Source organism: Diplodia seriata (assembly GCF_021436955.1).
Source record: "Diplodia seriata strain FDS-637 chromosome Unknown scaffold_2, whole genome shotgun sequence".
Classification (NCBI taxonomy): Eukaryota; Fungi; Ascomycota; class Dothideomycetes; order Botryosphaeriales; family Botryosphaeriaceae; genus Diplodia; species Diplodia seriata.
Genome location: NW_027117309.1, coordinates 2,753,667 through 2,767,400, shown reverse-complemented (window position 1 = coordinate 2,767,400; position 13,734 = coordinate 2,753,667). Strand labels below are relative to the sequence as shown.

Sequence of the window (13,734 nt, the reverse complement as noted above, 5' to 3'; positions counted from 1 at the left end):
CAATGACGTCGCGGCGACGGACAGATGGAGGCGTTTCGGGGTGCAGGGCGGAGGGGCAGCGCGGCGGAAGGCTGGGTGACGGCGCGCGCAGGTGTTGGTCCGCTGGCAGGCTGCTGCTTGTGGCCTTGGCCCGTCGCCGGCTTGCGAGTGGTGACGAAGCTGGGCCTAGCGTCCCCGTCGCCCGAAATAGCCCGGCCCGTGCGCACGCGCTGCCTCAGGCCGCCGGCGATCTGCTGCCGCTCCGGTCGACGCCGGCGTTTGCTGCCAACTCCAAATCTTATCTGCACCTGATCTGGCGCCGAAGACGACCTCCTGCGATCCACCAGCCGTGAGCCCAGCCCGTGGCAAGCATGGCCGAAGCTGCCCGCGCCTGTGCCCCGGCGCACGGCCGCCCTCGCGCGCCCGGGACCAGGGCGCTGCATCCTGGCCCGGCTGACAAGTAGCTGCCTCTTCCGGCGGCGAACGCACTGCTGGACGACCCTGCCGTGCCCAATGCCTACCGCGAACCCTGAGCAGAGCTCGCTTCCTGGGCCGTCGCTGGCACATTCCGAGCCTCCACCCCTCCGCATCCCTCGCACACTCCCGCCTCGCGTCCGCACGTGGCCGACCCGGCGACTGGACAATCGGTGTCTTGGAGGATGCCAATGCCAATGCCATTGGCGCCCCACGTCCGCCAGCGCACTGTGGAGCGGAGGGACCCATCTGCCTACGCTTGGACGCCTGCGCCTTTCGTCGGCCAGCCCCACGATGGAGAAGCATGAGAGCACGCATCGCTTTGACCGCCACGGAAGGAACCCTGCCTATCCAGGACGTCGGGTGCCCAGAACGGCCGTCCGCTGGGCTCGAGTATCCGGATCTGGCCATTGCTGCACGATAGGCGCGGTCCGGCCTCGTCTATCGCGTTATCGCCATGCTGTGTTCAGCTGCTGCAGCCTGGTGGACCATCTCCCGACGGCCTGCAGTATCGGTTCGCTCAGTCAGACACCGCGTGTCGAGTCTGACGAGCAACGGCGCGCCTGCTTGACACGTGCCGGAAGCAATATTGGACGCAGACGTGGGCGGGACTGCAAGGACGACACCCGCACCACCGCAATTTGCAATGCGTCAGTGGTTGGGAGCTCAAGTTTCTGCAATCAGTCGCCCGCAAAGCCACATTTACATCCGACACCACAACCGTTCCAGACGTCTCTCAATCTGCGACGAGAGCACAGCGGAGCAAGGCCTCGAATCATGGTCGAGCGAGGCCAGACGATTCGCCGTTGAAGGCTACGTCCGATCAGCTTAGCCGGCCGAGCCGCGGGCTTGGATGGATGAAGTACGAGCTCGTCAGAGCGACTAAGAAAAGCTTAGGAGCCACAGGCCGCTAAAGATATGGCCCCTGCACCTGCGTGGCGCCGGTAAGCCCGCTTCAATAATCCTGGGTGAATCCCACGTATGTAAACGACACGGCTGCTGCCATGTCCCTCGTAACAGAAACCTGTTGTCCTCGCCGCGTCTCGAGTACAAAGCGATCCCCCGCCCCCGTTCCTTGACCATTCTTCGATTTGTTTCTCGCTCACTCGCAACTCGGATAAGCCCCTTGCATCTTCAACCTCCGCTAAGCATCGATTGGCTTCCATTGATTTGACGTCCAAAGCTTGGCTATTTGTGGTGTTTCAAAAAGTCGTGGTCAAGATGCCCATCTTTGCAAAGGTCAAGAAGCCCAAGAAAGCTGCCGGCGAGCAAGCAAAAGAACAAAAGGCGAAAATCACACCAACTACCCCAGCATCAACTCCGGCTCGGCCCAATTTACCTCGCGCACACTCGGATTGCCTTGATAAACCTGCGGCATATGCGAAGCATACATACACCCCACAGCGACCCAGCAACCTCAGGACATCAAGCAGCTCCTCCGTAAGATCACTGCCGGTCATGCCTCATATGAGCAGGAGGGCTGCCAGTGAGCCCAGCCTTTCTTCACGTGGTCGGGACAACCACAAAGATCTCTCAATCGATTCGATCATGCTCTCTCGCAGTCGGGACCCAAGCCCCAATGGCCACATGATGCTGCAAACGAGACAGCCAGACTTCAAGCCCTCCATGTACACCTATGATCCCAGCAAAGCCCCGAGCTTGTCCGGGCGCAAGAGACAGTATCGTCTGAGTCATTCTAAGCCGCCCACAAGAGCGTCCTCCTTTGTCATGAGCCCACACATTGTTACCATGGTGGAGGAGAAAGACGAAACGGATAGCTCCTCCTCTTCTACCAAGTCGCACGAAAGCGAGTCTTCCACGCAGTCCCGTAAGCCCTCATAGCTCGCATTCATGCATACACAAGCCAACTAACCCTTCCGACTAGAGTACCTCGAAATGGCAAGAACGACAAGCAACCGAAAACAGCAGGAACAGGATGAAGTGCAGGCTGATGTGGGCACCTCGCCCGCACCGGAGATCCCGGCCCGCAATCCCGCCAGGAACAGCATCTGCTCTCGACGTACATCTGTGGCGAGCAACACCGGGCCCAGGCTCGATGCGGCCGCCTCTACGCGATACAACGCCTCCAATGTGCCGGAGACATCTGCGGTAGCCGTCCCGGAGGATAGGACGGAGTCATCGGGCCCTAAGTCTAAGAAGCGAAACTGGTTCGGCAGCAAGAAGCGACAGTCGGTCTCCATCGAGGCGCATTGAGCTACTTTCAGGCTCCATTTGCCTTATCTCAACTCTAGCAATACTGTCCGCTGAGCAAGGCGGGGGATTTGGATGCAAGAGCGGGGCGAAGGCTGGTTCCAGACCAATTCTGACTACAGATTCTCCCGGAGAGAGTCGTTTTCTGACGCGCATATCGCGGACACTTACGAGATGCACGACAGCGGTTCTGAACTGCGTGAACAATCTCTGTGGATTCTCCTTAGCGCCATCGCCTGAAGTTCGCATTTCATTTTCTATGAGCGGGCCTGGCCGCGGGTGGCTTCTTCTTTTCCCCTCAGACTATCTTCCAAGCAACACACCAACCATGCACGGGAGCACGGCGTCAGTTCTGGGCTCAGCTGTACGGTACATACCACCTCGAACTACACTTTTCGACCATGCCTGTTCCAGTAGGGCTGAGGCGAACGCTTCTCCTTTTGGAAGTCATTGCGCTGTGCATATTGCCGATCTGGACGCATAGTCCCTATCTAGCATCATTACGCCCGGGCCACATGGCGTGTCTTTCAGCTCTAGCCTGCACTGCGAGTGCGCGGAGCAGATCAGACCGTCCCAGCGCAGATATGCAACTGTGGGGTGCCTCAGCTATCGGACATGTACGCGAGAGGCTGGACCTGGCTGGAGAAACGGGAGCGAAAGCAAGGGTCTCAAGCGAGGCACTAGTATTGCTCGTCCTGGAAGCACCGCATGTTAGCGCACTTGCACGCGTGATGCTGCAGAGGCATTTTCGCCAGAACTGAGATGGTGCCCCAATTCCAGATTCCATGCTCTCCCGTCACCCGACACTCCTCGCTGTTTAACTTTGAGAAACTACTGTCTTGATCGAAAGAGTCGGCGCGTGTCAGTAGGTGCATATTCCCCTTAGTCATGACGCCAGCCACTTCCAGGCACCTGTTCCCGTTCCTTTCCACGTTTGGACCCCACGGCGAGTCCCTGCCCGGTTGATCATCCGGCCGTCCTTTCCGGCAAAATTGACATTTCCCGGGAGAGTTAAGGGGATAAGAGAAGAGGATCCCCCATCACTCTGCTGTCATCGTTAGCCTCGGGAAAGTATCGCGGCAGGATCGTCAGGGCCTCAGGTATATATAGCTCACACCCGGACGCCGGGTCCTAAGGACAAGGTCTCTCACTCAGGCAAGGATTTACTGCGGAGTTTCAGCGATCCTGACCTGATCTGTTCCCTTGCCACGCCCTTGGTACCGGCACATACATCGCACTGTTCCCATAACCAAATGCAGGGTCAGTCGGTGTGCATGGATGAGCACCATGTCAAAATGGGATCCCCACCCACCCTTCAAACCACCTTCCCCGCATCTCCCTACACCTACACGATATCCTCTCCAAAGGGAGAGAGAGAGAAAATAAAAAAGTGTTCCCGTGCAACCCAAACGCACACTAACGAAAGTGCCAGCCGGCACAGGCCACGTGCGCGCGGTAGGCTGGGTCGTTCTGGCGTCAGGTAGTGCAGCAGCGAGGGAGATTACCTATCTGCATAAAGCATGACAGCTCGCGGAGGCTAGTCAGACCCCTACTGCTTTGAGATAGTAGGAAAGGGAAAGAAAAAAGAAACAGCGTTTGGATTTGGCAGAAGTGGAGATGGCGGGGACCCAGAAGGGTCGCGAAAGCTTGCCTGGCCAGATATGTGGCAATGGAAGAAAATGGTGTGTCAAAGTATGACGGCTGAAGGGCAACACGAGCAACTGTTGCTGTAGACGACGATGCATGGCGATCGTTGATCTGCTTTGATCATCAAGTTGCAGCAAATCCGGGCGGCTTGGTATCGCAAAGTGCAAGATAAGCAGAAAGACCACCACTTTTTGTGAATGCCTGAGGCAGCCACGATCTCGCGTCCAGGAATCCACCGAGCCGTTTCTTCATCCCTGCCGTCCAGCTAGCCTTCTAGAAGCCATCAGCCGCTCAACGGGCAGCGCCGACGCGCCAGGCCGAGACAGGCACAAGCCGACAGCGGCGTCCCACCGATCCGCCCGTGCAGCCCGTCACCCGTCGTCCGCCCACCGGCTCGGCCAACCAGGGCGCACGGCCGTCCTCCACCGCCTTCTTGGCGGGCGGAAAAGTCGCCATGCTTTCTCGCTTGCTCCGAGAGCTAGAACGTGCCGAAGCGGGGCCCATGAGGCGAGATGGCCGTGGTACCAGTCCGCGTCGTGAAAAAGTAGCAGTCGCCGCGCCGCACTCTCCCTCGCGACATCTCATCCTCTTCCCTCGCGGAGACCGCCAAACAACGAGCGAGCGACTTCTGGAGTTTTGCGCTCGCTGCCCGTTCCAAAGCTCCAACCCTTCAAGGCCGCTTCACTGCCCGCCGGCTCTTATCTCTGGTAGCGTCAGCCCTCACGGTGCAACAGCGCGCCTCCCGGATTCGCATTGAGAAGGCAAAGAGGAGGATTTAACTATTCCGCCATGTCGGCCGCCGAGATCACCAACACCAGCGCGGATGCTGGCGCACGCCCCGCCTCGAGCAGCCACCAGCCCGCCCTCGAGCACTACAACGACAATGCCGACGACATCAAACCGGCGCTGGTCGAGACGACGACGCCTGCCGCCGAGGGCGGGGCAGCAGAGGAGGAGAAGCCGCAGCGGCGGCGCTGGCTGAACATCCAGACGACGTACTTCAAGACGCGCTTCTTCTGGTACGCGCTGTTCCTGGGCCAGGTGCTCGCGCTGTGCATCACGTCGACCAACACCTTCTCGACGCTGCTCTCGCAAAAGGGCACGTCCATCCCCGCCTTCCAGACCTTCTTCAACTACGTGCTGCTCAACCTCGTCTACACGCCCTACACCGTGTACAAGTACGGCTGGCGCGGCTACGGCGCCATGCTCGTCAAGGACGGCTGGCGCTACTTCATCCTCGCCTTCCTCGACGTCGAGGGCAACTACTTCGTCGTGCTCGGCTACCGCTACGCCACCATCCTGTCGCTGCAGCTCATCAACTTCTTCGCCATCGTCGTCGTCGTCGCCGTCTCGCTCGTCTTCCTGCGCGTGCGCTACCACCTGACCCAGTACCTCGGCATCCTCATCTGCATCGGCGGCATGGGCATCCTGCTCGCCTCCGACTCCATCACCGGCTCCGCCGACTCCGGCCCCGCCGCCGACCAGCTCAAGGGCGACCTCTTCGCCCTGCTCGGCGCCGCCCTCTACGGCCTCACCAACACCTTCGAGGAGTTCCTCGTCTCCAAGCGCCCCATGTACGAGGTCCTCGGCCAGCTCGGCCTCTGGGCCATGTTCATCAACGGCGTCCAGGCCGCCATCTTCGACCGCCCCAGCTTCCGCTCCGCCACCTGGGACTCGGCCGTCGGCGGCTACATGACCGGCTACACCCTCATCCTCTTCCTCTTCTACAGCCTCGCCCCGCTGCTCTTCCGCCTCGCCAGCGCCGCCTTCTTCAACATCTCGCTGCTGACCGGCAACTTCTGGGGTGTCATCATCGGCATCCGCGTCTTCCACTACACCGTGCACTGGATGTACCCCATTGCCTTTGTGCTGATCATCGTCGGCCTGTTCGTCTACTTCCTGTCCGAGAGTGTTCTGGGTGAAGCCAAGAAGCCGTGGCTGGGCGAGGCTCAAGAAGACGGTGTTGCTGGCGTGGGCACAGCGAAGAGGTTCCAGGAGAACCCCGATGCCCTTGTCTGATTATCCTCAAAAGCAATGACAATGTAATTTCACTTTGAACCTTTCTCCCTTTGGGCTTTCTACTGCTGCTGCCGTTTGATATGTTGAGCTATCGTTCTATCTGTCAAGAAAGAGTGTGATGCCGAGCAAACGCCAGAAGTTCAAGCAACCTTCCCATCATCCTTGGTCAAACCTCGTTATCGTGGAACTCATGCCGCCCGATGAAACTACAACCAAAGAAGTCTGTATCCCTGCCCTTGTCTCTGCAAACTTGCGTTGGTGAAAGTTTCGCATCTAGGTAGCGAACGATGCAGTAACGGCTTGCCCACCCCACGACAATTCAGAGAGAAATTCACTGAATACCCAGGTGGACACCGGTGTTGTCCTCGCACGGATCGGTGCCAAAGTAGACGTTACAGTGTTCCCAGTCGATGTCGTTCTGAAGCTCGATTTTGAATCGACCAGCGTCAATGATGTTGGTGAATCGAAATTCGATCACCCGGAGCTGGTCACTGGGTAAGTAGGCATTCAGAGATCTTTGGATAACAGAGACTTACACCCTTGGGGTTGGCGCCATTGACGATACGTTCAAGCTTTCGCTTCTTCGCCGAAGCAAGCTTTACCAGAGCCGCCTCACCCCAGTCCTCATCAGCACCGACAGCGCGGACGCAACGAGTGTGACCGGCATCGTACAGACCGCGAAGCGTCTCGTTGACCGTGACAGGGTCTCCCATCTCGACCCAGATGGTGCGATTGCCGTCGGGGTGTTGAATTCCATTTGCCGTATCGGCGAAGTACTTCTCACAGTCCTGGCCACGCATGAAGAGAACCCACGCAAAGGAGTTTCCCGGGGTATACTCGAACTTCTCGATACGTCCCTTCCAAACAAGAGCCTGAATGCTGGCGACAGAAGATGAGATGGGGAGGTTTGTCAATTTGATCAGGCGCTTCTGGGCTCCTATTCCGAGGTCAATCACAGTCAAAGGCATTTGCATGGGGTACCACTTACCACCAAAAGGCCTCGCTCCTTGGGTAGGCCACTCATCAAACTGGAATTTGTTCTCCAGACCGTTGCTGCTGTTCTTCTTCTGTTGTGATGAGGCTGGCTCGACGAACACGGGTTTCTCGGTCTTTCCATTCTCAACAGGGCCCGGCTTCGGGGGCGCCACTTCACTCTGAGACATGCCGTTGCTACTGGGGCTGCTATGCTCAATCTTCACCTCGGCGTCGTGCTCGACCTTGACCTTAACGTCCTGAACGCCGGTAGCCTCTTGAGAGTTGGTCGTAGAGCCATTCTTCAAGGGAGCAAGAAGGATCTCCTGCGGAGTCTTCTCGGGCACTTCAAAGGCTGCGATCATATCGAGCGACCGCAATGTCTTGTTCTCGACTTCCTTCCGCATGTGGGAGGCGCGCTCGATGATCCGTTCACTGACTGTCTGGAGCTCAGCGCATTCCTTTGTATCCGCCTCGAGCTTGGCAGTGATGGAGCTTTCTTCATCCTGCAAGTCCTGGAACTCGCTCTGGATACCCTTCAAGAGTTCCTGAGTCTGGACAATCTCGTCCTTTGTGGCGGCTATGTCTTTGGTGAGCTTCTCTTGGCGAAGTGTGGATTGCTCAATGCTCCTCTGCAGCTCCATCTGCATGGCCTGAGTCTTGCTCAAGCCGTCTTCCTCCATCTCATCGATGCGATCGTAGAGGGAGGCACGAAGGGCGGCTTCTTCGGCCTCTTCCTTTTCACGTTGGAGGCGCTCGGCTTCTTCCTTCTCACGCTGAAGGCGCTCAGCTTCTTCCTTTTCGCGTTGAATGCGCTCGGCTTCTTCCTTCTCACGCTGGAGGCGCTCAGCTTCTTCCTTTTCGCGTTTAAGGCGCCCGGCTTCTTCCTTCTCACGTTGGAGGCGCTCAGCTTCTTCCTTTTCGCGTTTGAGGCGCTCGGCTTCTTCCTTCTCACGTTGGAGGCGCGCAGCTTCCTCCTTCTCGTGCTGGATACGCTCTGCCTCTTCTTTCTCGAACCGGCGGCGCTCGGCTTCCGCCTCTTCACGCTTGACGCGCTCCGTCTCGTCTTTCTCTCGCTTCAGACGCTCGGTCTCAAGTCGGATCGTCTCCTCTTCAACTTGTTTCTTCTTCTCAGCCTTGACACGGGCATGTTTGTCATCAGCGGCCTTTTGAGCGGCAATCAGTTCAAGGCGACGAGTCTCATCTCGTTGTTCAGTCGCGGGTTCACGACGAGCGCGAAGCTTAGACAAACGCGCGTCGATCTCAGCCTGACGAGCGATGGTCTCGGCAGTGCGCTGGTTGAGACCGCCGCCGGATGAGCCGTCGGACTGAGAGCCAGGTGCATACTTGCTCCAGCCAAGAGCTCCGGCTTCACTGGGGATTCCGGGTGCCATCGTTGCGCCGATTGAACTTGCTCGGAGAGTCTGTGCTAATGCGTACACCGGAAGCTTGTGGCGGAACTTGTCGGAGTGCTTGGATGGTGGTGCTTCTTGGAGCGCTTGTGTCTCAGAGCTTTTGTGGGGCAATGAAGGAAGACTTTGTGGACGGGCTTCGGTAGAGATCTTTCTAGAGTCTGGATGCGAGCCTGTGGCTTCTGTCAGTGTGGAGGACCCTTTGTGAAGTAACTTGAAAGGTGAGGTGTCTTACTCAAACGTGGAGTAAGTGGGCTTTGGCGCTTGAAGCTGTCGAGAGTGGCGGGCTCCTTCTGTGAACGTTCACGCGTACCCACGGCAGAGTATGCGGACGGATTGAGAGAAGAACTGTTGGTCTTCGTCTGCAGCGGTGGGAGCTTGAAAGACCCGAAGGTGATATTGTCTGACACGGCACCGTTCAGCGAAGCTGACGATGGCGCGTGGGCCGAGCCACTGGCTGAATCTAGGCTGAAGTTTATGCGCTGCAGAAAGGCGGATAGGCGTTCACCTTGGTTGTTGTCAGCCACAGAAGCTGCTCGGTGTGTCGGCACACCCATGACGGAACGCGTCACCCGCGAGCTGCGACGGTAATTTAAACGACGCAAACCTTGGCGGGCAGATGGGGACGGGACGGAGCTTACGGGGAGAGGATGTTTGCCGTCTTCACGGAAAAGTGTTGGGTGGAGAGGAAAGGACGAGGAGGGCGAAGGCGAGCGAGGCAGGTTATGTACATGGCGTGCCTGCCCAATCCAGCAGGGACAAAGCAGGTGTAGCAAGCACGACCAAGATGCGACGCGTTTCCGCCGCAACGCGACATAGAGAAGGCCGCCAGGAGGAAACAGCGCTCGATTCCAGCAGAAACGTCATCATCGCCGTCGCCGTCCACACCGTAGCCTATATGACCTCAGTGCGCTGCCCCCCAGGGTGACTACCCAGTGACTATTCCCAGCTACACGGAACTGATGAAACGAAAAGAGCTACTGCAAAACAAACTGTACTAAGAAAAGAGCAACGTGCACTACTTATTACCTCTTCCTCTTTCTGTTCGGCGTTTGTATGGCCCTCTCACGCAAGCATGAGAATGTTCAGCCCCGTAAAAAAGTTCACAGAGTTCTCTTTCGGTCAGGACTGCGAACATGCTGCGAGCTTGCTAACAGTATATTCAGAGCCACGGCTCTCTGTGAAGTTCTACGTGCTGTCCGGGATTCCTCGAGAAGTCATTCTTACCGAAACCCAGAACCATCTGAGCATTGAGCGAGATAGGCGTGGGCAGAGATTGGTGTTGGAAGACTTTAGCGGTTATCAGACATGTCTTCGCCGTCTTCATTCTGCTCCGGACCGCCACGCTGGTGGGAGTTTGCGTCTGTCATGTAACGGATTCGACCTTCAAACCACGGATACAACATCACCTCCATGTTCTTTAAGGCCATGGCAAAGCTATTTGGCTCAGTTGCCAAAGCTGCCCTTCTCAGTGTGGCGATTTGATCATGTATTACCAAAGCCCTCACCTTTTTTAAACCGGCCTTGCATGAGCCATTGAATCAAGCGCGGAACGTGGAAGGACGAGATATTCCGTGACCCATTGCGCCAAGAGCATTGTGAGTCGCAGCATCCGTAGCGTTGACGATGGGCGGACGCGAATACAATAGTACGTACGCTTGCTGCACAGGTCGACGACATGCCAGAGAGAAGGATGCCTGGCGCCCAGGGCAGTGCTTCTCACCCTCTCGCTTGCGCCAGAAGGGGACGCCAAAAGGTCCCTGCCCGGCGCATCAGCAGGATCCGCGCCGCAAGTGGTCTTAAGTGGCTCCAGGGGCATTGATGAGCATTCTCCTGGCCAGCTTCTCGCCTTTATCGATAGTAGCAGTCTCGAGCATGCGTATTCGTAAAGCGGCGGCCGCGCTAGGTGGAAGTTAGAATGAGCCGCACGCCACCCTCGGCAGGGTCCGCGGTTGCTGTAGCTACATATTCCAGAAGAACGAATACGACTCAGACGCAGGTGGGAGATCGTGCTGCCCCTCCTTTCGCGCAGCCGACGAGACCCACGCGCTAGGCACAGTACTGCTGAAGCCGGTCATGCTTGCGGTGAGCGGCCCTGCCCACGGCGCGCCCAAGCGCGGTGTGACAGGCCGGAGGTGGCGCGACGCATTCTGGGCTTCGCCCCGAACCGGCCACGCAATAGTGGCGCTGGTTGCGGATGACCACCATGACGCTTGGGGACGGGGTTCGCAGCGCGCCGGTGGTTGGCAAGGACGGAGGCGGTGGCCCGGCGTTGGAGCTGGCGGGCTGCGGGGCGGGTTTGAACGCAGAACGCCCACAGGCGGGGGTCGACAGCGTTGCGCTGCGCTCCCTTTCGAGTAATAAGCTGCAGCGCTCGGTCCTCGGCTGGGCCAGCCGGACGCAGCTGAGGCCCTTGAAACCCTTCCCAAGGCTGAATCGGTCGCGGCAGGCGACCGTCGCAATCTTAAAGCCTAGATCCGCCTGAGACGCGCCCCTGCGACCGCTCGCCGCCCGCCGTGACTGTGACTCGCGGGCCGCCCAATTTCGCGCACCTCTCGACAGCGCAGCCAATGCGGTGCAGGGCTGCGCGCACAAGGGGGTGCCCGCTGGAGGCTGCGCCAATCTCCGCACGCCTGGTTGGCGCTTGCCGGCCGCGCAACGCTGCGCACTGCCACCGTCATCTGCGCATCGCCCTCCGCCCTCCGCCTAGGTTGTCGCTCGTTCGCCCAGGTTGCCAACCTAGGCGCCCAGTCAGCCGTTCCTCTCCTTCTTAATTGCTGTCGTCCTCCGTCGTTTCTTCCTCGCTTTCTTCCTGTTCCAATTGCCGCGGCCCGCGCCTGCCTAACCCATCTTGTCCTGCGGATGCTTCAACGCCAAGCATAAAATGCCCTTCAACCTCTCTCGGCCTCGCGCGCGCGCGCCGCGCTACGAGCCCCTTCGCCCATCGTCGTCGTCATCTGAGGATTCCGAGCGTTCCTTCCCCGAGAACTACTGCGACACTCCCAAATCCGAGGACTTCGCCGACATTGAGGAAAGGACATCGCGATGGGTGCCTCTCCGATATATGCCTGCCATCAGAGGCGGCACCGTCCACGAGGCCTACCACTACAGAAGCATGGCCTCGCTGCGTAGACCACGACGGACAATCCTGCGATGCATTCTCTGGTCTCTGGTCCTGCTTCCGTATCTTGCGTGTGTTCTCGTTGTCACCACCATGGTCTTGAGGCCGTCCTACACGCATGCACCGGCCCACTACGACCAGCTACGAGAACGAGCCACGCAGTCATTGGCGCCCGGCCGCGGAAACGTTAACAACGAGAAGGTCTTCATAGCGTCGAGCATTTATGACGACGAGGGCATGTTGGCCGGTGGGGCGTGGGGCAAGGCTGTGTTGGATTTGGTGGATCTGCTCGGCCCGGACAACGTCTATCTGAGCATCTACGAAAACGACCCCGAGCCGGCATCGAAGTACGCCCTCGAGCAGTTCAAAGAAAGGGTAACCTGTGAGTATTGGGTGGCAATTGCACAGGCGCGATCGAGGCTAATCTTTGCAGGCAACTCCTCGATTGTTTCAGAGCACCTTCCTTTGGACGACGTGCGCCGAGTGACTGTACCGAACGGCGAGAGGCGAATCAAGCGGATTGCATACCTCGCCGAGGTCCGAAACCGGGCGCTGCGTCCGCTGCAGAGCGCCGAGGTTACCTTCGACAAGGTGCTCTTCCTCAACGACGTGTATTTCGATCCGGTGGACGCTGCACAGCTTCTCTTCTCCACCAACGTCGACGAGAATGGCCGTACCGACTATCGCGCTGCCTGCGCCGTGGATTTCATTAACCCTTTCAAATTCTACGACACATTCGCGTCTCGCGATTTGGAAGGCCACAGCATGGGGATACCGTTCTTCCCCTGGTTTGCCAGCGCCGGGTACGACGCAACTAGGAACGACGTCATTGGCCAAAAGGACGCGGTGCGTGTGCGCAGCTGCTGGGGTGGTATGATAAGCTACGAAGCCAAATGGTTCCAGTCAACTGAGGCGCTCGCCTCGACGGACCCTACCGAGGGCACGGCCTGGGGTGTAGCCACGGCCGCTGGACACAACGACCCACAGGTTCCGGCAAACAGCTCGGCTATCCGCTTCCGTTTTGAGGATCGCACATACTGGGACGCTTCGGAATGTTGCCTCGTCAATGCGGATATCCAGAAGCCCCGGGAACCTGGAGACCCGTACTCTGCCAGCGGAATTTACATGAACCCTTACATCCGCACAGCTTACGATGAGCGCACCCTTTCGTGGCTGTGGTTGACTCGCCGTCCCGAGCGTCTCTACTCCCCGATTCACAACATCCTGAACTGGTTTGTTGGATTTCCCGGCTTCAACCCGCGCCGCCTGCTGGAGCCCGGCCAAGAAATCACCGAGAAGGTGTGGGAGTACAACTCGCCCTACGAGGAGGGCAAGGACATGACGGGCCAGTGGAAAGAAATCCAAACCATTGCTCCGCCCGGCTTTTTCTGCGGAAGCCGGAAGCTGCTCGTTCTGGGGGAGAAAGAGGACGAGCCGAAATGGATGAACCTTCCGGCGCCGCTGGACACGATTGTCTGATTCGCGCCACTATTACGCTTTTAATTCCTTCTGTCGACACTTTAACGGTCTTTTTACTCGCGCTTGGCGTTTTGCGGGCCAAATGGAACGGCCCGATGCATAGCGGAGGCGTTCTTCACGGGAAAACTTGGAACAGCAACGAACTCAGCACCAGATGGAGCTGCTCTAGATTATTGGGGGGTTAGAAAGAAGCTGTCAGAGATACCAGGGCTTGTATGGCTGATGAGGCGGCCCACAACCAACGCGAATTGTTGAAGTGTTGGAATAACATCATGTAATAAGCCAAAGAGTACTCAGAATTCCATTCTTTCTCGACGATCACACGTCACTTGCTGGAGCATGCAGGGACCGCCGGCATTGCGGAGCTAGCGCTCGGCTTCGACGGCGCCACACAAGTTGGGGTCAACATGACAACGGTCA

General features: G+C 58.2%; 3 protein-coding genes across 3 annotated transcripts; 2 read left to right on the top strand and 1 right to left on the bottom strand.

Annotated features, from left to right (window-relative positions):
* Nucleotides 1-5,100: 5,100 nt before the first annotated feature.
* On the top strand, nucleotides 5,101-6,330 carry SLS55_002185 (uncharacterized protein; the record flags this gene model as incomplete). The annotated part of the gene is made up of 1 exon (XM_066773669.1): nucleotides 5,101-6,330. The coding sequence occupies one exon, from the start codon at nucleotides 5,101-5,103 to the stop codon at nucleotides 6,328-6,330; it is 1,230 nt and encodes a 409-aa protein (XP_066636236.1).
* Nucleotides 6,331-6,661: 331 nt separating this feature from the next.
* SLS55_002184 (uncharacterized protein) lies at nucleotides 6,662-9,271 on the bottom strand (the record flags this gene model as incomplete). The annotated part of the gene is made up of 3 exons (XM_066773668.1): nucleotides 6,662-6,814; nucleotides 6,867-8,800; nucleotides 9,064-9,271. The coding sequence occupies 3 exons, from the start codon at nucleotides 9,269-9,271 to the stop codon at nucleotides 6,662-6,664; spliced, it is 2,295 nt and encodes a 764-aa protein (XP_066636235.1).
* Nucleotides 9,272-11,759: 2,488 nt separating this feature from the next.
* On the top strand, nucleotides 11,760-13,314 carry SLS55_002183 (uncharacterized protein; the record flags this gene model as incomplete). The annotated part of the gene is made up of 2 exons (XM_066773667.1): nucleotides 11,760-11,763; nucleotides 11,795-13,314. The coding sequence occupies 2 exons, from the start codon at nucleotides 11,760-11,762 to the stop codon at nucleotides 13,312-13,314; spliced, it is 1,524 nt and encodes a 507-aa protein (XP_066636234.1).
* Between the last annotated feature and the right edge of the window lie 420 nt (nucleotides 13,315-13,734).